At 40.0% G+C, this 24,456-nt stretch overlaps 1 protein-coding gene across 6 annotated transcripts in view; it reads right to left on the minus strand.

Annotated features, from left to right (window-relative positions):
- Nucleotides 1-1,353: 1,353 nt before the first annotated feature.
- AKAIN1 (A-kinase anchor inhibitor 1) overlaps nucleotides 1,354-24,456 on the minus strand; it is an 84,667-nt gene continuing 61,564 nt past the window's right edge. For 4 of the 6 annotated variants that reach the window (XM_038543749.1, XM_038543748.1, XM_038543751.1 and 1 more), the window contains one exon: nucleotides 1,354-3,435. In XM_038543749.1, the coding sequence (XP_038399677.1) occupies nucleotides 3,242-3,435 (194 nt within the window). In that variant the 3' untranslated portion in view covers nucleotides 1,354-3,241. The remainder of the gene's footprint in view (nucleotides 3,436-24,456) is intronic. The other 2 variants (XR_005362614.1, XR_005362612.1) reach the window with 1 other exon arrangement.

Raw genomic sequence — 24,456 nt, forward strand, 5'->3', positions numbered from 1 at the left:
CTTAACATAGATATCCCCAGAATTTATATTTCTTCTCCTGAGCTAATTCATATGCTCTCAAAGTTCAATATCAGTGATTCATGTATTCTTGTGCCCAATAATACTTGCTGTTTATCACTTAGGATATACTTATCCTCCCTTATACTCATCACTTAGGATATACTTATCACACTTAGGATATACTCAGTGTGACTTTATTTGCAAAAGGAGAATAAGATCTTCCGAGATGCTATATATCGTGAAGTAGTGGCAATGAGAAAAATGAGTTACTATTTTAGAAAACTTTCTCACATTCAAGAGAAAAGATGTGATTATTGTGGTTTCCACATTCTCCTTTTATGAACTGAAGAATTTGCTCGAGTGTTTAAGTCTTTCACCTGTCTGGGTACTATAGTGGCTAAACTCAGAGATTTTATTCTCAATTGCATCTTATTGGAATAGCTGTTATAGTAGATTAATTAAAAATTCCCTTTTCTAAAGATCTTTTTCATGGAGACCTTAAAACCTTGAAAACAGGCAGTTATTCACTCTTGATTGGCATAAATAACATGGTTACTGTTAAATGGTTCATTCATTTGTTTATGACTTAAAATCCTACCATAAGGGAAATGATGCAGCTAAAAAAGAGGGATGTGGGGAGGAAAAAGGATTTCTCTCTTTGGTCTACTCCATGGCCAGGCAAAGTAAAAGATGAACAGCTGAACACACAACACTGGGAGGCCCATGAATGCTTCACTGTGTAGTAAATCAGGAAGATAAAAGACATTAAATAAATATTCATATGAATTCCTAAAACCAAAAGCTGTGTGCTGGTTTATGATAATAACCAAGTTGTAACCCACCTTAATCTGATGCCAAATGAAGGTCCATAGGCCCCTCTCAAAGCCAATAACCTTATCTTTATACTGAGAGATCAGCAAGTTTAACAGGTAGATTCATGTTTATGGCCAAGCTTTCTTAGGATTCTGCCAATATGGCACCAACCTATTGAGTGCAGAAGTTGCTCAACTTCCTTTTCTTCTTCCAAGAATTTCTCAATATCTCTGTTCTTTACTGTAGATGTTCCATCTCAGATTGATCATGAAAGACACTCAACTTTCCAGATCCACACTCACCTTTACTTTCTGAGATCAAAAGGCCACTTCTTAGCACACGTCCTTTTCTTTTCAAGCCTCAGGAACCATCACCCCACAGACTTACAGTAAAGACCCATGGAAGAAACACTCTCGGGATCACGATATCTAGGGATTTGGAAAACTTGGGATGCCTCATGGTGCCATATGAATGTAAGGTATACATATGAAATGAGCCAAAAAGTAGGCGGTAGAAAACTTGGCTTATAATGACAACATATTTCAAAGCTGGATATATTTTATTTACAAATAATGTTTAGATACAGAAGTTAATCAGATATTCTCAAAGATCCCCAATGTATTAGCACAGACACACCAGAGAAGAAAGATAGCGCATTTCTATATTTCTGTCACATGATTTGACAGCAGGGTCCAGGACTGGTTATAACCAGCATCTTAGTAGATAGACATGGTGCTAGATCACCTGCAAACTACAAGCGTTGGGTTTATTTTTATAGTAGATCTTTCTGAATGATTTCTCTTAATACTTTCATTCCCATTATCCACATACTGTACAATCATATCATATTGATTATATGACTTCAAATCAATTTAAACTCATTCTCCAATTGTCATAAGTTCTGCTAAAAAATATTTAGAAATAAAGCACATTTAAATTTTAACTCCCTCTGCTCCCTCTCACAGCCATTCTTTCTGTGAATTTATTCCAGCCATGCATCATGTGAGACAGTCTAACAAAGCTGATAAGAGAGTGTTTTCATTTATCTAATATTATCAATAGTATCCATCTTGGAAAGTGTAACATTCTGGAATTCTAGAAGTAAATCTTAATATCAATTATATCATATGTGCTGATATTGGCTTTCAAAAAAAAAACAATCAAACATAGATTTTGATATTCTGAAGCCAAAGGGTTTTTACTAATGGTCAGATTCTTTCTCTGTCTTCAGTAGCACCAACTCAATGACTGTTGTGAAACCCAGACAATGGGGTTCTAATGACCCCAGAAATATGTGCCTTATTGATATGGGGTAGAAGTCATACTATTACAATAATGATAGCTTTTTTCATATGCACATGTATCTCCATTATTGTAGTGTCCAAAACACTGTTACTTTATCATTTCCACTGTATTTTCGTGCTTCAGAGAGTTTTAAAAAAATGGTTTCCCCATTTTCAGTGTTATTTATTCCTGATATGTATGATTTTCATAATCTCAAAAATATAATTTTAATTTGTGAGTGGGAAGGGAAAAGTTCTTATTAGGAAGGTACTAGTGGGACGGCAGAGCCTGATGACAACATAGTATTTAAAAAGCCCCAAAACTCTTTCCATGGACACTGTACCCCATAATCGGACTCCAGTGTATCCCCAGGGTGGAATCTATAGTTCTAGTTGCTCCTCATGGGGCTGCTAAAAAAAATTGGATCATTGGCAACTCATGCATATATACCCATCATTTGTCTTATTTTAATTTGAGATAGAAAAAGAAATCCATATTTCTAAAGGACTTTTGCACAGAGAGTGAAAACCAGCTAACAAACCATGGAGAGAAAAAAAAAAGAGTTCTTAAAAACTTAAACTCCTCCTTTTTAAAAAGTAATATAAATATATGCCTTGAAAGATCCTGAGGGACTGAGTCTTAGAATTTGCTTTTGCTCAACTTGATCTTGGACCTGAACCCAGTGAAGCCTTTGAATCCATATTTGAAGTTGACAAACTCCATTCCTTCACATATCCGGCATGTCTTTTTTCAAATATTACAGAGAACACAATAACAATATTTCAGCAAAAAGGATTGCTGGTTATACTTGCAAAAAGATGCATAAAAGGCAAAAGTAAATAAACAAGACAGAAACTTCAGGAAAAAAGAACTTTAAAAATAAATTGTGCTGCAAAACTACTTTTGCAATTACAGAGTCGTGTTTGGCCCCGCTATGTTTCAGAGGCACTGCATTAATATAAACAGAATCGTCTAATGCACTTTTTCAACACAGTGTTTCCCAGCCAAGGGCTAGCACAAATTCATTCTACTGCTAGGTGCCGATGACACTTTGGTTTGCTTTACTGGCAACATTTTGGCAACGCATCCTATACTAAGAGGAAGGCTGGAAACCAAGCACATGACAAGAGCCAAATCCACTGTGTTACTTCTTTTCATGCTTCTTGGTTAATTCCCCCACGCCCAGTTGGAGGCTGCCCCGGCTGTCACTGGTTCTCTCTCCCCTCTGCTGGCTCTCCTGGGAGACTTGCTGCACAGCTTGCAAGATGGCATTCTGCACAATCTGTTTGCTGGCTTTCTGCAGCTTCACCTCTTCAGGCTCATTTCCAGGTTTCTCACCTAGCCAAAAATATGAAAGGGAGGTAAAAAGAACAAAATCAATTTCAGGAACTGTTACTTTGGAAAGGGCAGGCGGGATAGGTGAGAACTAAGAAGGTGCTAGAATGGCCTGGTTAATTGCTACTGTCTCCCTTTCCATTTGTTTGCCCCAGTCGTGTGCCCAACGTTTATTCTCACCTTCTCAGAATCCTCTGCTGCCAGCAGGTGTCATGAGAATACAGTCCCGGCCAATCAGGACCTCTGGGAAACTTCTGGAGAGAGATAAATTCATGCCTCTTTGGGCCTTTGACACCTACCCCTTCTTTCTATGCAGGATGCAGACATAATGCTTTTAGGTGCTGCACCCAAATTACAATAAGCATGGGGATGAAAGCCAACATTCTGGCCATGGCTGGGTAGAAAAAAAAGAGTCTAGTTTTGAAAGTATCACTCAGCATCCACATCAGCCCTGGACCATGTACTTCTGGACTTCTTTGTATGTGAGATAAATAAACTCCTTGTAGTTGAATCTGCCATTAGCCAGGTTTTATGTTATTTGCAACTGAATGTATGCCTAATCGATTTAATTTCACCAGGGCTGGAAAAGAATGGATTACTACTGAATCTGTTTTAGGCTCAACCCTGCTCCTATAATAACATCCTGAGGAATGAAGCCTTTTGTTCATCTGAATCTGTCCTTCATGACCTAGAACAGAGGTTGGCAAACTTTTTCAATAGAACCAGAGTGGAAATATTTTAGACTTGTGGGCCATACAGTCTCTATGACCCAACTACTCAGCTCTGCTTATTGTAGCGCTATCAACAATACATAAATGAATGCCTATGGTTTTGGTTCAATAACTCATTATTTACAAAAAAGAGGTTGTGGGCCAGATTTGGCCCTTAGGCCATGGTTTGCCAACCCCTAGTCTTAGAATGGTGGGAATTTTCTAATTAGAAGGCAGGTAGTCTACCCATAATTGAGTCTTCTCTTCCTTATTAAAAACAAGACAAAACTTTGATTTTATTCAGGTAGCCATGTAAGTAGGTATAGCTAAGGTCTGATCAATGAGGTGAAAGTTCATTTAGTAAAATATCTGGAAAAGGTCTTTAAAAGTAAATAAGTAGACAAAGGCCCTGTACTCTCTCCCCATCCCACTGTGACTTGACACAATGGCTCTCTCTACAGAGGCTTTTGTTAACCATGAGGGAATCTTTAGAATGGAAACCATTTTCAGGTATTTGCAGAGAAAAACTCAGAAAGAGCCTAAGAACCCAATGACCAAGAGCCACATATCATCCTTGGCTGCCCACTTTCAGGACTCTTTCATGTTCAAAAAAAAATATGTATCTTATTTCATGCACTGTTATTTTGGACTTTCTTTTATTATGCAGCACACTTATTGCTAACTCATGCATGGCAGACTGATCATGAATCTAACATTTGACTAAAGTGCAATCATGAAAATTTCAAATTCCACCTGCTTATATTTAGAGTGACAAATAGAATGGTCATCATTTGTTATTCAGAACCATCATTTCTGATGTTTCCTCTATTCAAATATGCTGCTGCCATGAAAATGTATTTAAAATTGGGGGTTGTTCACCGGGATTGATTCATTGACAACAGAATGTATATACCCAGGAGAAAAACATCACATAAGAGAATACGGAGTCATTCCAGAAGACCAGGCAGCTCTTATCCCTTGAGATGGAGTTGTCAATTATTTAGCAGCATTTGTATCACTAGCACCATTTCCTGTGGGATTTACAGTTTAATGAACAAAGTAAGATGAATCTATTCAAAACCAAGGGACAATCCTCATCTCCCTCCTCTCAAAAAAAAAAAAAAAAAAAAGAATAAAATGAACAATCTGCACCAAAGTAAGCAGAGAAAGAATCAAAAGCTACAGTGTATAACAGATAGAAACTTTAAATTAGCTGAGAAGAATACTTCAAATATGCTCTGCAAAAAAAAAGAGTGAACAGTAATAATAAGGCTAGGGCACGATGATTTAGATTTCGTGCTTTGAAGCACTTCAGAGCTGAGTCCGGGTTCTTTCTACCACTTTATAGACTTCCAATCTTCGGCAAGTCATTTAGACTCTGTAAGCCTGTTTGTACATCTGTCAAATGAGCAATTAGTATCTATTTTAGGGTAGTTGCTAGAAAATTAAGTGACATGACATTTATTCAGCACTCAGTGTGGCTCCTGAGTACTTAGTGTCCACCACCATCTTTTGGTTAAGGCATAGACTCGGCTATTGTAACAAGGAAACTCAAAAATACACCAGAAAACTCACACAAGAAAGTGATAATTATTGCCCTCTCTTGTAGCAGCCCAGAGGTGCTCTGGTGTGCAGGTGACCATGCTCAACCAGGTTACCTAAAGGGTCTGCCTCCTTCTAGCTTATTGCTCTGCCATCTCCTACTATATTGACCTCATCTGCATGAATAGAACTGATTCACCAATATCCCATCTGGGGCTAGAAGGCAGTCAAAGGGCAAATGGAAGGTAGGTGATTTCCTTTAAAAGGATCATCATATAAGTCACAAACATCACTATGCTCACATTTCATTGGGGGAAACTGAGTTACAAGGCCACACCTGACCACATGGAAGGCTGGAAAGTAAGTTGCAAACTGGACAGCCATAAGGCCTCCTAAAACCAGGGAGGTTCTAACGCTAACACCAAGAAGCAATTACAGATTTTTTGAAATTTCTTCTGTGGAATCATCAACGCTAATTTGAAGAGGAAGAGTATAAATTTACAGCAGGTCATTATGATACCCGGGGAGCCCTGTCTACTACCACTATAGAGCATAAATGTGTAGACAAACAGAAAAGTTTAAAGAGTTCCTGTTTGTGGGATGCCTGGGTAGCTCAGTGGTTGAGCATCTGCCTTCAGCTCAGGGTGTGATCCCAGAGTCCCAGGATTGAGTCCCACATTGGGCTCCCTGCGGGGAGCCTGCTTCTCCTTCTGCCTGTGTCTCTCTCTGCTTCTATCTCTGTGTCTGTTACGAATAAATAAATAAAAGCTTTAAAAAAAGTTCCTGTTTGATCCTGGAAAGAGTATCTTAGCCAAACTACATATGTAGTACACATGTCCCTGCTGTAGAGCTATTTTTGTTCCTTTGGATGGAAGAAGGAAAAATGTAAGATGAGAGTAAGCTGATTTCTTAACAGGAGAGAGAGAGAGAGAGAGAGAGAGAGAAATATTCTAAATTTAGCTGTGACCCAATATCTGACCTACATTGTCATATTCTCATCTAACCACCATGAAGATAAATTGATTAAAAAGTCAAAGGCAGCCTGTGCCATGCTGTCTAGAGTATCCCTTTGGTGACTTGCAAGATTGGTAACCCTCATGGCCCTCATCACCACATTGTTTTGGGTCATGAATATCTATCTGAAGAGAAGAGTATAGGACAAAAAGAGTGGCAACTAGCTGGGACAGAGAAAGTGTGGAATGAAAATGAAGGTAAAAGCCACACACAGCATGTGGACAATAAAATCAAAACAAAACAAACAAGTAAACAAGAACAATAACAACCAAATATATATAGAGAGAGAACCACAGAAGACCCCAATAGCCAAAGCAGTCCTGAGAAAGAACAAAACAGGAGGTATCACACATCCTGATTCCAAACTATTATAAAACAAAAATCAAAACATGGGTACTGGCATAAAAATAGACACACAGACCAGTGGCACAGATTAAGAATCCAGAAGTAAACCCATGCATATGTGGTCAACTAATATTTGACAAGGGAGCCAAGAATACTCAATATTTTCTCAGGAGAAAATACAGTATACATTCACTAAATGGTACTAGGGAAATGGAATAATCATATGGAAAAGAATGAAACTTGATCCCTACCTTACACCAGTCACTGGATTAAAGACTTGAATACCTCAAACCATAAAACTCCTGAAAGAACATATGAAAAAAGCTTCTCAGCAACAACTTTTGGATATGGCACCTAGAGCACAAGCAACAAAATCAAAAATAAACAAGCAGACTATCTCAAACTAAAAAGCTTCTGCACAGCAAAAAGAATGAAAAGGCAATCTATAGAAAGGGATGAACTATTTACAAATCATATCTCTGAAAAGCGTTAATATCCAAAATATATTTTAAAAAGTATACAACTCTATAACAAAAAAACTATATAAATGGCCAACAGGTACATTAAAAGGAGGTCATCACTAATCATTAGGGAAATACAAGTCAAAACCATAATGAGATATCACTTTATGCCTGTTAGAATAGTAAGCATCAAAAAGACAAGGGATAAATGCTGGCAAGGATGTGGAGGAAAGGAAGCCTTGGTACAGTAGGAGGTTGTAAATTGGTGCAGCCATTGTGAAAAAACAGTATGAAGATTCCTCCAAAAATTAAAAATAGAAATACCATATAATCCAGAAGCTCCACTTCTGGATTTATATCCAAAGGAAGCAAAATCATTATCTTGAAAAATGTCTAGATCCCCATGTTCATTGCAGCGTAACTTAAAATAGCCAAGACTTGGAAACAACTTACGTGTCCATTGACAGATTAATTGGATGAAGAAAATGTGATATGTGTACACAGCATATGAAAGAAAAATGTTTATGCACTGATTGTGTATTTGGGGACACATGAATAATATAAGGCAATGGTTCAATGAAGGCTCTGGAATCAGAATATATGGGCTTTAAATTTCTGTCCCCCAAACAAAATGGCCAGTGACTAGTTACTTAATTTTTAAATCCTCAATGTCCCTATATGTAAAACAGGGTCCTACCATTTGTGATAACATGGACAGACCTGAGGGCATTGTACTAAGTGAAGTAAGTCAGACAGACAAAGACAAATACTGTATGATCTCACTTCCATGTGGGATCGAAAGAAAGAAAGAAAGAAGAAAGAAAGAAAGAAAGAAAGAAAGAAAGAAAGAAAGAAAGAAAGAAAGAAAGAAAGAAAGAAGAAAGAAAGAAAGAAAGAAAGAAAGAAAGAAAGAAAAAAGAAAGAAAGAAAGGAAGAAAGAAAGAAAGAAAGAAAGAAAGAGAGAGAGAAAGAAAAAAGGAAAAACCAAACTCATAAGAAAAAGAGCTCAGGGGGCACCTGGGTGGCTCAGTGGCTGAGCATCTGCCTTTGGCTCGGGTCCCAGAACTCTGGGATCGACCCTGCATCAGGCTCCCCATAGGGAGCCTGCTTCTCCCTCTGCCTGTGTCTCTGCCTCTTTCTGTCTCTCATGAATGGATAAATAAAGCCTTAAAAAAAAGAAAGAAAGAAAAGAAAAAAAAGAAAAGAAAAAAAAAGAAAAAGAAAGAAAAGAAAAGAAAAGAAAAGAAAGAAAAGAAAAGAAAAGAAAAGAAAAGAAAAGAAAAGAAAAGAAAAGAAAAGAAAAAGAAAAAAGGAAAAACCAAACTCATAAGAAAAAGAGCTCAGGGGGCACCTGGGTGGTTCAGTGGCTGAGCATCTGCCTTTGGCTCAGGTCGTGATCCCAGAACTCTGGGATTGACCCTGCATCGGGCTCCCTGTAGGGAGCCTACTTCTCCCTCTGCCTGTGTTTCTGCCTCTCTCTCTCTCATGAATGGATAAATAAAACCTTAAAAAAAAAAAGAAAGAAAAGAAAAGAAAGAAAAGAAAAGAAAAGAAAAGAAAAGAAAAGAAAAGAAAAGAAAAGAAAAGAAAAGAAAAGAAAAAGAGCTCAGAATTGTGGTTACCAGAGGTGGGGGATAGGGGGTAGAAGAGCTGGATGAAGGTGGTCAAAATGAACAAACTTCCGGTTATAAGACAGACAAGTAAATAAATAAGAAAATGGTTTTTTTTCTTTTTTCCCCTTGTGTCTACATGAGATTATGAATGGTAATCACTTCATAATAGATGCAAGTGAAGTTATTTAAAATTACGCAATTGGCCACCTACAACATGTAGGTGGTTCATTAATTTCAAGTAAATTTAATTCATGTAAGTAAATGGCAAGACTCTGAGGAGGATTTCTCTGGTTGGTTCTGCCTCCCCTAGGGTCATAGTATAGTTTTTCACACAGTGCTTTTATCAGGGGCTCAGCCAGGATGTTCTCGAACACCCTATCCTTTCAAGTGAATGCCAGAGAAGCACCAGGCAGTTATTATATTGGATCTACACTCTAAACTTTTACAGTGACCTCTGTCATTTCTATTTCAATAAAGCTGAAAGGAAAAAAAAAAAGGTAAATCACAGATACACCACTCTCTTTTACCATACACAAAGATAAACTCAAAATGGATGAAAGATCTAAAAGTGAGACGAGATTCCATCAAAATCCTAGAGAACACAGGCAACACCCTTTCTGAACTCGGCCACAGCAACTTCTTGCAAGATACATCCACGAAGGCAAAAGAAACAAAAGCAAAAATGAACTATTGGGACTTCATCAAGATAAGAAGCTTTTGCACAGCAAAGGATACAGTCAACAAAACTAAAAGACAACTTAAGAATGGGAGAAGATATTTGCAAATGACGTATCAGATAAAGGGCTAGTTTCCAAGATCTATAAAGAACTTATTAAACTCAACACCAAAGAAACAAACAATCCAATCATGAAATGTGCAAAAGACATGAACAGAAATCTCACAGACGAAGACCTAGACATGGCCAAAATGCACATGAGAAAATGCTCTGCATCACTTGCCATCAGGGAAATACAAATCAAAACCACAATGAGATACCACCTCACACCAGTGAGAATGGGGCAAATTAACAAGGCAGGAAACCACAAATGTTGGAGAGGATGCAGAGAAAAGGAAACCCTCTTACACTGTTGGTGGGAATGTGAACTGGTGCAGCCACTCTGGAAAACTGTGTGGAGGTTCTTCAAAGAGTTGAAAATAGACCTGCCCTACGACCCAGCAATTGCACTGCTGGGGATTTACCCCAAAGATACAGATGCAATGAAACGCCGGGACACCTGCACCCCAATGTTTCTAGCAGCAATGTCCACAATAGCCAAACTGTGGAAGGAGCCTCGGTGTCCATTGAAAGACTAATGGATAAAGAAGATGTGGTTTATGTATACAATGGAATATTCCTCAGCCATTAGAAATGACAAATACCCACCATTTGCTTCAACGTGGATGGAACTGGAGGGTGTTATGCTGAGTGAAATAAGTCAATCGGAGAAGGACAAACATTATATGTTCTCATTCATTCATTATATATAAATAATAGTGAAAGGGAATAGAAGGGAAGGGAGAAGAAATGTGTGGGAAATATCAGAAAGGGAGACAGAACATAAAGACTCCTAACTCTGGGAAATGAACTAGGGGTGTTGGAAGGGGAGGAGGGGGGGGTGGGGGTGAATGGGTGACGGGCACTGAGGAGGGCACTTGACGGGATGAGCACTGGGTGTTATTCTGTATGTTGGCAAATTGAACACCAATAAAAAATAAATTTATTATTAAAAAAATCACAGATACATACTGTGTGTTAGACTCTCTGGCATGCAAGGAAAGATATCCTTCTGCTAGTTTAAGTTGGGGGGCTTCTTGGGGTGTGATTACCATGAGGAAACACATGTCTTAGCTGGACATCTTAGAAATATTTGGCTAAGTCTCATAGTACAATTCAGAAACTGGAGTCATCCAATATAACCCCAATAATTAGATTATCTAGATTATTCTCTGCTGTTAGAGAGTTTCAGCTGTCTGCCCGCAGAACTCCCTTTCTTCCCAAGTCACAGCATTTACTTACCCTTGTTTCTGCTTATTCATGACTTGAAGTGCTTCATGATTTTACATACTGCCTTCTTTCTGAGAGCTTTTCAGTTAAGGTTCTGCGGGTAACTGTCTAATTCTTGACAGCATCAGCTGAAATTCCTGAGAAGGAAACTGAAAGACTCAGCATACTACCACTATCCCTGAAAAACACAACTTTCATGCTAGGCCACCTCCTAGGCCAGCCATAGACTGAATGCGTGGCTCATTCTGGCCCAATCAGCTGTGGCCTCAGAGTTTGGATCAAGAGGTGATAACCATCTATGTAGGAGGAAGGAATCACCTAGAGCCCCATCATGGGCAAGGTGCTAAGGGCAGAGCAGGCCCTCAAAGGATTGGCCCCATCCTGTATAGTAACTGGTGCTTCTATGACATTCACTTGAAAGGATAGAGCATTCAAGAATATCCTAACAGAGACTCTTAATAAAAGTACAGTGTGAAAAGTGCATTATGACCCAACAGGATGCAGAACCAACCAAAGAAATCCTCAGTCTTGCCATTTACTTACATGCATTACATTATTTGAAATTAATGAATCACCTACATGTTGTAGGTGGCCAATTGCCTAGTTTTAAATGATGCAAATGTCCTCTAGCCTAATTAGCATTTACAAAATCATTCTGCTATTTCACAAAAGATGATGAATCGACTTAATTAGCTTTCAACTCTAAATGCCCAATATAAATACAACCAAGTCAAAAATGTGATGTAACTAAATTTATCTTCAGTGTCTTTCCACCTCGAATCATTACTCACCTACACGTGCCCACGTGCCCACACACACAGGCATCCCCACGGTCATGCTTCCCTGTGACACCCAGTTTACTCCATGGGGACCAGCCTTCTGCAGATAACACTGAGCTCAGCAGCCCTCCTCCGCTCCTCAGAGCTTGCTGCTCCATATGTCATCCTCACTTGCCCCAGTGGAACTTGTCTGGAACTCAATGCAATATGGTTAATAATTGGTCTTAATTCTTTATTTGTATCCATTAAAACCGTACTTCCAATGACCATAGGAAGATCCTTCTGGTAAAAATTTCCAGTTTTCTCCCTCTAATAACCTAAGTGCCATTGGCCTCTATTACATTAACCCTATTAGATTCCAGTGAGGTGTGTTTTAGGAAAGGTCAGTGTTCTCATTTTGAGGCAGAATCTGATTAATGATTTTCCTTCTATCAGATCGATTTCCTTTGACACCCAGAAAGTGTGGCAGAGGTTGTATCATAAGCAGCATCTGTATCTCTGGTATCTCTTCACTGGGTCACTAACTATGCAAATTATAGAAGTCCCTCTCTGGCAAGATAGGGTTCCATCACCACTGCCTGCCCATACTCTCCAAAGCACAGTGTTGCTAATGGTGACCATGGACCATATTTTATATCTTCCCCTCTCATTGCTTGAGACTATCAAGACAGTGTTATCATTCATCAATGACTAGCATGTGGAACACAGAGACAAGAACTAATTCTGGTCCTTTTATTAATGGAATGATAGTCTATTTTCTGGCTCTAAGTACAAGAATTTTCCATGAAGGACCAGATGTTAGCTCTCACTCATTTATGCCAACTGCTAACGAAGCTGTCCTGGCTGCCCTGCTTTGCCACTGAGCAAGCTAAAGTTATATGACTTCCTAGCAATGGAAAGTCACAGCCTCTAAGCTTCCAGCTTTCTGCTAACACCACCAAACCAGTGCTGCTTTCCTGTGCACCATAACCAAATCAGAAGCAGCATTTGGGGGTTTCTAGAAGGTAGATGTGAGAATCAGAAGGCAAGACAGGTATTGGCAGATATAGGACACCTCTAAGTCACATTTGAGCAATGGCCCACCAATGCCACCATCACCCACATCAAAGCAAGAACAGGGCATGAAGAAACACAACTGACTGTGCCTGCAGTGGTCAGGCAGGTCATTTTATAATGAGGCAAGCTACTCTCATAAACTATACAGAGCTCTTTATTGAATTGTCCCATAGAGCAAGAAGAGATGAAAGATATTTATTGAGTATCTACATGCAGGATCCTGTGGAGAGTGACATAGGCCACTAGGCCAAAGCATTTCATTCATGTGTGCATTCATTTCTAAACAAATTACGGAGCACTTACTATAAAGCAAATGCTAGATTAGGTATAAGAGATTAAAATGTTGAGCAAAACAGTCACCGATCCTGCTTTACTGGTGTTTACAATACAATGGAAGAGTCAAGCTTTGATCAAATAATCAAACAGGCTTATCATTTCGAGCCAGGGCACATGCTGTGAAGGGGCATGGTAGGCATTACAAGGGAAACTGATCTTGTCTGGGATCAGGGAATGATGCCCAGGCAGGGGGATTCCGAAGTAAACAAGGTATTAACCAATAAAATCAAAGTGGCAGGAACAGGACGGGGAGAACATGTCATGCAGGAAGATCAAATCCATGTGGAAATTCACCAGTGTGTGTGGGACAGAGCCCTGTGGGGAACTGAGAGCAGCCTCAGGGGCCAAGTGCCTCTTGGGGGAAGGGGGCTCTAGAGACAGTGCCTAGGAAAGTGGGTACAGCTGCAGTGTACCACCAAATCTGCCCCACACATGGTAGCTGGAGAAGCCAGAGGGGAGTTATAAAACCGAAGTGGGAACACATGGGGTTTGGAGCAGATCTAGAAAGACAGACTGGATTTGGAAAGGCCAACAGGAAAAGGAAGGGAATTCTTTCCCTGGCCTCAGAGGGCACAACAGACAGTTGACTCACTGAGCTCAAAAGCTTTTATCTTGCAGAGCCACCTCATTATTTTAGAACATAATTTAACTTATACGACTGGGTTGCCATGTGTTATTTTTAGGACAGCCGTAAGGAATAGTGTCAATAAAACTCAAAAAGGAAAAGACCATTTTAAACTAGAAATCAAATTTGAGTGTGTTGGCCAAGACAAAGGTAATTTTGAAAAAGAACAACAAAGAAAAAAAGAAAAAAAATTATCAGCTATCAGTACCAATTATCGGTAGCAATTCTCAAAGTGTGATATTGATATAGGAATAGAAAAATCGGCCAATGAAATAGAATGGGAAGTCTAGAAACAGCCTACATATTCCAGGTCACCTGATTTATAATAAACATGACACAGCAGCGCAGTGGGGAAAAGATGGTATTTTCAGGCAATGGAGTGGAGGCTGATAGTTATTCATGAGGAAAAATTAGGGAGCTTTGGCTACCTCACACTATACATAGAAAATCAGTTCCAGGTGGACTTCATATCTACATTTGAAATGTAAAAAAATCTGGAGCTCAGAGGTTTTTTAGGAGAGTGAAGTTACTCTATCACTATAATGGCAGATACAAGTTATTTTACATTTTTTTTAAAGCCCTAGAATGTACAACACCCAGAGTGAACCCTAATGGAGACTATGAACTGTGGATGGTTATGATGTGTTGATGTAGGTTCAGCAATTGTAACAAATGTGCTACTGTGGTTCAGGATATTGATAATGAGGGTAGGTTGGAGAGGGTAGGGGAGATATGGGAAGTCTCTGTTTTTTTCCCCCTTAAATTTGCTGAGAACCTAAAACTGCTCTAAACGAAAACAGTCTTTAAAAGATGATCAAGCATTTAGAAGAAAATATAAAAGGGTATCTTTCTGATGTGGGAGTAGACAAGGATTTCGTAACAGAACACAAAAAGCAGCGACCATAAAGGAAAACATTGATAAATCAGACTATACTAAACCATGTGTTTTTTATCATGGAAATAGAGCCACAGGAAAAGGCTTCCTACTTTTGACAGGAAGTCGAGGTGAGGAAAATGTGAAATGCCATCTTGGAGATGCTTTAAGTATTTAATTTTCTGAATACTTGGATAACAAATTCTCAACCAAGACTGGGTTAAGAGTTCAGAAAGACCCACAAGGCTGTTCTGACCACCACACAGATTTCTGCCAACCTTAGCTACGGGCTTCCCTCCTTTCACCCCAAAAGACTAGGGAAATAAAATTTCTCCCCAAATCCCTCATTTCTTGCAGTCAGTAGAAGCTCTAGAATTTCTATGAAGGAAGGATTAAGGAACAGCAATCCAGAAGAAGGGGAAAAGAATAATTTTTCCTGAATCTAGGGCACACACAGCACCTTTTACAGCACCTTTTTCACCTTTTACTGGACTGATAAAATGTCCATTTACCATATCAAACGACAACGGGTGGGAAGGAAGAGATGGGGCCACCCTGTGACAGTGATTGCCTGTCTCCTCACCTTTTCTAACCAGCTCACTTGTGCAGAGCGGGCATGTCACCCAGTGTCCGCTCTCCCCTCCCAGAGCCACCAAACCAAGCCCAAACTCCTGGCTCCTGCATTCCTTCCCCAGGGATATGCCACATAAGTGAGGGCAGTTCCTCCCAGACAGCGACTCTGGAAATCTGGGAGTCAGGTGTTAAGGGAACAGAGGAAAGGAGCACCATGTGAGCCTCTGTCTTAAAGAAAGTGACAATACTAGATCTGAATAGATAGCAAAATAAATCTTGGAACCCAGGGGATCATGTGCTCTCTTCCCACATTCCGAACTAGATCTTTGCACCTAGGCAAGTACTACCATCCCCAGGGCTCAGCTTCCAGTTCACCACCTCCCCAGCTGGGCCACGGTTCAGTTCTGCAGCCTCTGCTGCCCCTTGGTGGCCACTCCTAGCATTGCCACAGACCCAGGACAGAGCCTTCCGGAGGGTGCTGTGCGCCCTGGTTCCTGGATAGTGTGTGTGGGTGGGGAAAATCCTTGACTCATGATACAGGACTGGTTATTTTATAAGACACACAGAATAACTAGCACATCCATGCTAGTTTCTGACCACAAAAACTTTCATGAGGCCATTTACAGATTTGTCCTCCCAAGAGTTCTGGAGCAGCTGGAAACACAGTCCAGAGGTTTCCCATCCTCATTCAGATGAAAATTGCTTGACTGAATTACCAGATCTCTTAACTATTTAAGGAAAGACTCTGAGTTCCTAGGCAAAACTAGCCACAAGCTCTCCCTTCCTACCCATCTGGGAAAGGGAGGGAGGAAAGGAAGGATGTGATTTTAAAGGAACCCTTAAAAGACAAAGACAAAAACTCTTCTCCCATCCTCCTCCCTAACATGAATAAGATAATCCTCACAATCACCTTTTTCCGCTAAAGAAGGAATCAAATTCCCACCTGCGACAAGTCATCAGAAAGTACAAGTCTAGAACTTAACTAAATAATCTCTCAAAAGTATTTCCTCACCCTTGGAGAATATAAGTATATAGCAAGAGTCCCTGGGGGCTAACTGGAGAAAATTACACTCTGACATACAGTAAAATCTTGTCTATTCTCCTTAAAGAGCAGCTCCCAACCTTTTGAAGACGATGCCTTTGCAATGTCAAAATATTTCACATATCCCCTCGTCTGACAATGACAAAAAGAGGCCATGAATTCAGCAGTGCTTTTAAGATGAATTTGAATGTTATTAATCACAACAGCCTCCACATACATTTGAAAAATTGCAGGAGTTATGTGAGACTGTGTATTCCAACCACAGAAAGAGTGCAGTGCAAATGTGCCATCCTGTCTCCTGAAACAGCTACTCGGCTCCCAGGGTCCTTCTTGGTCCCACATCAGACTAGTCTAGTGCTGCTAGAAGCAATACCAGGCAGGCAGATGTTACCATCAATTCTCAATGATGGAATGCAGACAGAGCCGAGAGCATGGGGCAGAACTAGAAGCCTTCTACCAGCTAGCCTCAAATTCTCCCCTCTCCCAAATGGTCGCTTGGGAAACATCTACTCAATGTCCAAATGTGTCAGGTTTGCACAAGACAGACCAACTTTTCACCTTCAGGAAGGAAACAATGACTACGATTTTTCAGAGTTTTTAAGGACCACAAAATATTTGAAGACTTAAAAGATTAACAGAGATTGAGAATCAATTCTCAGTTTTTTAAGTGGAAGAGTATGGAGTCTCCTCCTTGGGGTCCCACTCTGTAAGTCCCAGAGCTGAGACTAGAACCCATGCTTTGTAGACCTCACCATGGCACATTCCAGCAGCTGTCTACTCTGCAAGAAGGCAAGGATTCAGCAGCCATTAAGAGACCCCAAAGACTATTCCCTTCTCTGCACAAAATGGAAGACGCATAAACATATGCTTTCCTTTCCTAATTGCTTCCTTGGCCTCCTATTTGCATTTAGAATGAAAGCTCAGCCTCTTATCATCGCCTTCAGGGCCAGACACCTGTCTCAGGTCCAACATCACACCGTCCCTCTTCTCACTTGGCTTTGTATTCAGCTCATCACAGACAACATCTAGTTTTGAAAGTATGAATAGCCTAGTGGGCCCTGCTGTGTGTCTTGGCCTGCTCAGGCTACTATAACATCAACACCATGGACTGCGTGGCTTACACATCAAATGTATTTCTCACATTCTGGAGGCTAAGAAGTCCAAGATTAAGATGCCAATGGATTGGGTGTCTGGTAAGGGTCAGATTCGTGGTTCACAGATGACCCTCTCCCTGAGTCTTCACATGGTAGAAGGACCAAGAGATCTCACTGGGTTCTCTTTTCTAAGGAACTAACTCCATTCATGAGGGCTCCATCCTCATGACCTAATCACCTCCCAAGAGCCCCACCTCCAAATTCCATCACCTTGATGGTTAGGATTTCGACATAGGAATTTGGGGATGACACACACATTCAGTCCCATAAAACTGTGGGAACTTTGGCAAGCTATGTTTCCCCTATAAAATGCAGACAATAATAGCACCTCCAGTATAGGATCATTCTGATTAAAGAAGTATTTGTAAAGTGCTTGGAGCCAAGATTTAAGAGGAGCAGTACCCAAGTGCCTGTTAAAAAATTTTTTTATAAATGAAAAGTCTGGATCCACATGGTTTCCAAGCAGCCCTCGTCTAAAAGGTAAAACAACCACACATAGATTCAACTATTGTGGCCATATTGCATTTAGCTTCCTGACATTAGTACTGAGAAGAAAGCCTTCCATAGGCAACACCTCCTCCAAAGCCTCTCCTTAAGAATCTGCAGCTGCCAGAAATGCAGCCCAACACGTCCCATCTGCTGATCACATGCCTGTGCTTGGTGTCCACCTTCCTGGCCAGGGCATCGGCTCCCTAGGGCACGAGCCCCATCTGTCTTGCTCAGCACTCTGTCCCCAGGACTGAGCACAGCAATGACTCACAGTGGACACTCAGAAGTGGTGCAAAGAATGATGATTGTACTAGTTTTCCAGTTTCCAGTTTCCTGTTCTAGCTTTCTCTCCCTTTTCTCTGTGCTCCCATTAATTTATTCCTCTTGGCCTCTTTTGCTGCTTCTCTGCAATTAGAGTTTGGGAGGAAACAGCTGAAGAGATGCTCTTTTGGTACCAGCTCAGACCCTCCATGTGAACAAGAGTGCAGAAAGCAGCCTAGAGTAAGAATATCAAAAAGTCTGCTCCAATTTCCAGGTCACAGAGAACTAGGTCAATCAGCATTTAGAAATTTTACAATAAGGTCATATCTCTTTTCCTATCTCCCTGTTAAACTTCATCATTTCCTGTTTTGCATACCTACAAGCCCCTCCAAGGATCAATTTTCAGCTCCCTCCTTTTGATATCAACTGCTTTTTAGAATAGGCAACGTGATAACAAGCTCCCTTCGTGGGGTCCAGTGATGTTTCCAGGTGATTCAACTCCTATTGGCTGTTTGCCATGCAAACAGTCTCCATGTTTATAAACTCCCTGAACCCTGTACATCTCGGGTCCAGACTCTTGGAGGCTGTGTAGCCATCCATTTGTGCTGAGGAAGCCCCAGTCCTAGAGGCACCAAGTGTGACTCCCACCTCTGGGCCACCCTGAGTTCGTCTGAACAAGCCTTGACTTTGTCAGATTTAAATCATATAATACAGGTGAAATGGGTAACACGTGAAACATTTGGTTCGTTTCTTTAAAGCAGAGGAGTGAGGAGACAAGTCACCATTGTGTCATCTACAAATTGGACAAAGACATATACAACTACTTCTTCAACCGTGAGTTTCCTTGGGCGAAATTCTACTATATGTAGCTTTTCTTTTATTACACCTTTTTTTATGTAACCGTAAGAATCTTGGCTTTCTTTACTGTGTTGGGGTTAATTAGAAAAAAAGAACAGGTGGCTGGAAATAGAAAAGGAAATGAAGAACAAGATCAGATGTTTTGTCTTTTTTTTTTTTTTTCCAGTGATATTTCAGAAGGAGAAAGAAGCTGAAGGAAAATAAACCCAGACTTCAGGAGTGTGTGTTGTTAGAGCTGTGTGACAGGAGGTAATCTCCTGGTCTCTCCCTGTGTCTTGGGGAGTTACGGCTGCCAGCACCAAAAACTCCAAGTCAGAGCACAGCATGGGTACAGAGCATCCATCTAAGATCCCATATGAGATAAAAAGAAGAAAGGGAGGAAGGAGAGGTGGAGTCAGGAGGAAATAAGAAACAGCATTTCAAAGGATGCAAATCATATAAAATCAAATGATATGCATCTAATTGAAATTGTAGATAGTGCCTTTGAAAGTTTCTAGCAAGCAAACTATAGTAAATAGCAATTAATTATACAAGACACATTATAACCAGTTTAAGATGTAAGGCTTCACACTGGTATACTTTTTATGAGGTAACTCTCACTTTTGCCTTATTTAGTGAAAATAGTATAAGTGCATGGGCTAGCACAGATAGATTTATATCCTACCATTCCTCTCATCTTATTTTTTTTATGAAATCTCAATCCTCAGCCACAAATTCTTCTGCCATAATTTTTTAGTTTGTTTAACCAGCGATTCCATATGAGAACTAAGAATTGGCAGCGTCTCTGAGGCCACTGAGTCCCCTCTCCAAACTCACCCTCTCCTTCCTACTAAATTTAAGTAATCTCCCAAATTTTCTGATAATCATTCTCTTGCTTTTCCCTAACATTTGGCTACATAGTGTTACCCACAGCTCTAGTTTGATCATTTCCATTGCTATACAGCATCCCATTTAATGACCAGATCAAAATGTTTATTCTCCTACTAATAGCACTTGGCTCGATTCCAGTTTTACACGATTATGAATGATTCTGCTGCAAACATTCTTGATTTTTGTCTATAAAGGCACATTCACAAGAGTTTCCAAGACCATGAAGCAGGAGTAGCCTTCTGGGTTGTAGAGAATAATCATGCTCAAATTCCCTAAGCATTGCCAACTTGTTATCCAAAGGAGTTGTACATGGGACGCCTGGGTGGCTCAGAAGTTGAGCGTCTGCCTTCGGCTCAGGGCATGATCCCGGGGTCCGGGGATCCAGTCCCACATCAGGCTCCCTATGGGGAGCCTGCTTCTCCTTTTGCCTGTGTCTCTGCCTCTTTGTGTCTCTTACGAATAAATTTAAAAAATAAAACCTTAAAAGAAAGGAGTAGTACAAATTTACAATCCCTATAGCTAGGAGTATTCCCACTGTTCAAAATCCTGGTCAAGGGATCCCTGGGTGGCGCAGCGGTTTGGTGCCTGCCTTTGGCCCAGGGCGCGATCCTGGAGACCCGGGATCGAATCCCACGTCGGGCTCCCGGTGCATGGAGCCTGCTTCTCCCTCTGCCTATGTCTCTGCCTCTCTCTCTCTCTCTCCCTCTATGTGACTATCATAAAAAAAAAAAAAAAAAAAAAAAAATCCTGGTCAAAACAAAACAAAAAAATCCTGGTCAATACCTAGTATGTGTCTTTTTTATTTTAATCCCAACCTGGTAAGCATGAACTTTTATCTTCTGAAAAAAAAAAAATGTTTATCTTCTGGATTTAATTTGAATGTCCCAGATACCTAACGAGTTTGAGCATCTTTTCTGAGATCATCATGATTTCCCTCTTTTATGAAGCACCTATTCTATTTACCTACTCACCCATTTTCCCACTGAGTGGTTTTCCTTTTCTTTATTGTCTTGTGTATATTCTAGACACAACCACTTTGTCAGTTATATGTGCAGGGAATATCTTCTCCCTCTTTGTGTCCTTTTTCTTTTTCCTCTTAACTGTGTGTGGTTCACTTACTGAACAGAAGTTGTTTATTTTAACATAGTCAAATCTATCTTTTTTTTTTTTTTTTTCATTTCTGTTCAGTGATTTCTTTTGTGGTCTGAACTCACTCCTGAGCTCAGCAAGTTGTTTTTGGTGAGGGGAAACATGAGTGAGAAGCCAAAGCTTTTTTCTTTCAGTGTGTTTATTATTGCTTTAGAAAAAGGAAGGCACAAGCATTTCATTTTGCTTTTGTCATTGAGTGGAATGTACTAATCAGAACAGGGTTCTAGAATATAGGATAAAGGCCACGCAGGAGAAGGAAACTTTCAAGAAATTGTGCAGTTCAGCTATATCTTGAAAAGTGAGCCAGAAAAAATAAGTGTGGCAGATAAACAAGGCAAGAAAGTAGAGTTGTTAATTGGTTGATACTATTTTAACCACAAGAGTGATGGTAGCCAGAAATCCCAAAAGGAATAATAAAGTAGGGTAGAGGATCCAGAGCAGACTGCTTTATAGCACTGAGCTCTGCCTTGGCACAGGACCCCAATTTATAGTAACCAGCTTATAATGAGGATAGTCACAAGCAGATGAAGGAAATAGTAATAAAAGATGGAGCCATTCAAGCTTGGGGAGGTCTGAGAGGCGGTTGTGCCATGGACTAAAAACAATATATTATGTCAAAACAATAAGGAAAGGATTTATGTGTAAAAGGGCTAAATTGAGTCTATGCACTCTAAAGAGATGTTAGGGACTCAGGTCAAAGTGAGCAAAAATAACAAATTATGTAGTTTCACAGCTACATTGTCTCACCTGGCCTATTTGCCAGCAGCTTCTCTTAGAAAGAAACCTCAGGAATCAGGAACCCAGGGCTAGCACTGGTGGGTCTCAGCTCTTGGCCCGTGTGTAAGGAATCAGAACAAGATGGCAATCCCTTGCTCTGTTGCTCTGTCTGCCTTTGCCCTGAAAGGTTGGGTCTGCAAGAGGACCCAATGCTACATGGAGTTATTCAAACATTTATTGAGCATCTATTATGTCCAGGCAATGTGCTAGGCATTAGGGATATTGAGACAATCTACTGGCACTTGAGATATTCATTGAAGACATGAGATATGATCTGGTTCTATGAACAAGCCTCTTAACCCCTTAGCCTGGTTTAACTCATCTTACAAATTCCCGTAGAAATGCCTTCCCAGCTAGATTTCATTGGATGAATATGAGGGTAAAAATTTATAAAATTCAAATGTATGAATGTGATGTATACATATTACATCACTAACATACTTATAGATAAGGCTGATGGGCTTCTTTCAAATTCTGCCATGAGTTTAAAATTCTTATATTTCAGAGTTTTGTCTTTAGAAAGGCCTGAAGATGGGATCCCTGGGTGGCGCAGCGGTTTGGCGCCTGCCTTTGGCCCAGGGCGCGATCCTGGAGACCCAGGATCGAATCCCACGTCGGGCTCCCGGTGCGTGGAGCCTGCTTCTCCCTCTGCCTATGTCTCTGCCTCTCTCTCTCTCTCTGTGACTATCATAAAAAAAAAAAAAAAAAAAAAAAAAAAGTTTAGAAAGGCCTGAAGAGGACGTAAAGAAGAAAGGACTTCCCCATCATGGCACAGGCAGTACAAAGAGAATGAAGTAATAAAGAGGATGACCTGGTACAGGAGAGACCAGCCTGCAGGCAGGTCATTGAGCATCTGGTTGATTTGTGGTTCTCAAACTCTGGCAACGTAAGCACCACCGGGGTTAATAGTTATAGCAATGACTATGGGATGCAGCTTAGAAATTTACATATTTAACTGTGACTACAGGTAATTCTAATAGAGATTTCAGGTCGGCTGCCCTGTTATTTAAAGCTCACCTTCAGCCTATCCCTACAGAGCATGAGGAAACTAAATGAATAAGTGACCATTTCACAATTTATTTAATTAAAGGGGACAATTTGAGCAGATGACACAGGCTCCAGAGTGCAAGATGGCCTTTTCCATTTACTAAATTAGCTAACTGCCAAATCTGTGCTATACTTTGGGAAACAAATCAGCCTTCAACAAGATTTTAATCTTAATTTCAAAATCCTCTTACTTCATCTACCCTCTCTCTAGGTCTCAAATTGGAGTTCTGAAATTAGCATCATTTTCAGGGCTTTCCTCTTTCATTATAGTTTAATTTGTCAAAGGACTCAGATTTATTGACAATATAAAAAACCTTTTGCTGAGGGAAAATGGAGCTGCTTCTGTAATTTTTGGATCATTGAGAGATGGAAATAAGTGAAAAATACTCAAAGTCTACTGTGTTGTGAGGCCAAAGGGATCATTGGCCAGGAACACTCTTCAGAAAAGAAGTTCTTATTTATGGAAAATTTGCCTCTGATATATATATATATACTCTAAAGTCTTTGTATGTTAAAGTCATATTGTCTTCTTGGCAGCCTTCAAGGTATTTCTTTCAATACTTGATTGGAGTTAAACAGTATGAATTAAAGTGGGTTCCAAGAAGTAAGAAAATTAGAAGACCCATTTCCAAATCTCATGAAACATTCACAAGTAAATCAATGTAGAACATTTGCAAATGATAAAAAAGAAATGCTGGCAGATAATGTTATCAATATGTGCTTAGAAGGCTGAACAATATGACTTATTATCTTTTGGATCCATCTGGTAGGCTTATGTGAGTCACATAATGTACTGGGCAGTTTATTTTAAAAATCCAATATTACAACAATTATGCCTTTTTAGAAAACAGGGGGTTGTAATCCTTACTGTCAGATGAACAGAAAAAAAAAAAACATTGTGCATTTGAATATATATCACAGGCAGTGATTGCACCTATACAGAAGTCCCTCCTTTACCCATGTTTTCACTGTCCACCGTTACCCACAGGCAACCAGGGTCTAGAAGGCAGATGGTCCTCTTTTTTTTTTTTTTTAAGATTTTGTTTTTAAGTAATTACTACACCCAGTATGGGACTCAAAATCACAGTCCCAAGATCAAGAATCCCATGCTCTACTGACTGAGCCAGCCAGGTGCCCCAGGTGGTCTTCTTTCTGATGTATCCTCAGAAGGTCAATAGTAGCCTAATGATGCATCACAATGCCCACATCATTCACATCTCTTCATTTCATCCTGTGGGTATTTTACCATCTCACATCATCAGAAGAAAAGTAGATACAGTATAATTTTTCAAGAGAGAGCGAGAGAGAAACCACAGTCACATAACTTTTAGTACAGTTTATTGTTACAATTGTCCTATTTTATTTTGAGTTACTATTGTTAATCTCTTATTCTGCCTAATTTATAAATCAAACTTTATCATAGTTATGTGTGTATAGGAAAAAA

The sequence above is a fragment of the Canis lupus genome, chromosome 7, assembly GCF_011100685.1.
Source record: "Canis lupus familiaris isolate Mischka breed German Shepherd chromosome 7, alternate assembly UU_Cfam_GSD_1.0, whole genome shotgun sequence".
In the NCBI taxonomy this organism is placed as follows: domain Eukaryota; kingdom Metazoa; phylum Chordata; class Mammalia; order Carnivora; family Canidae; genus Canis; species Canis lupus.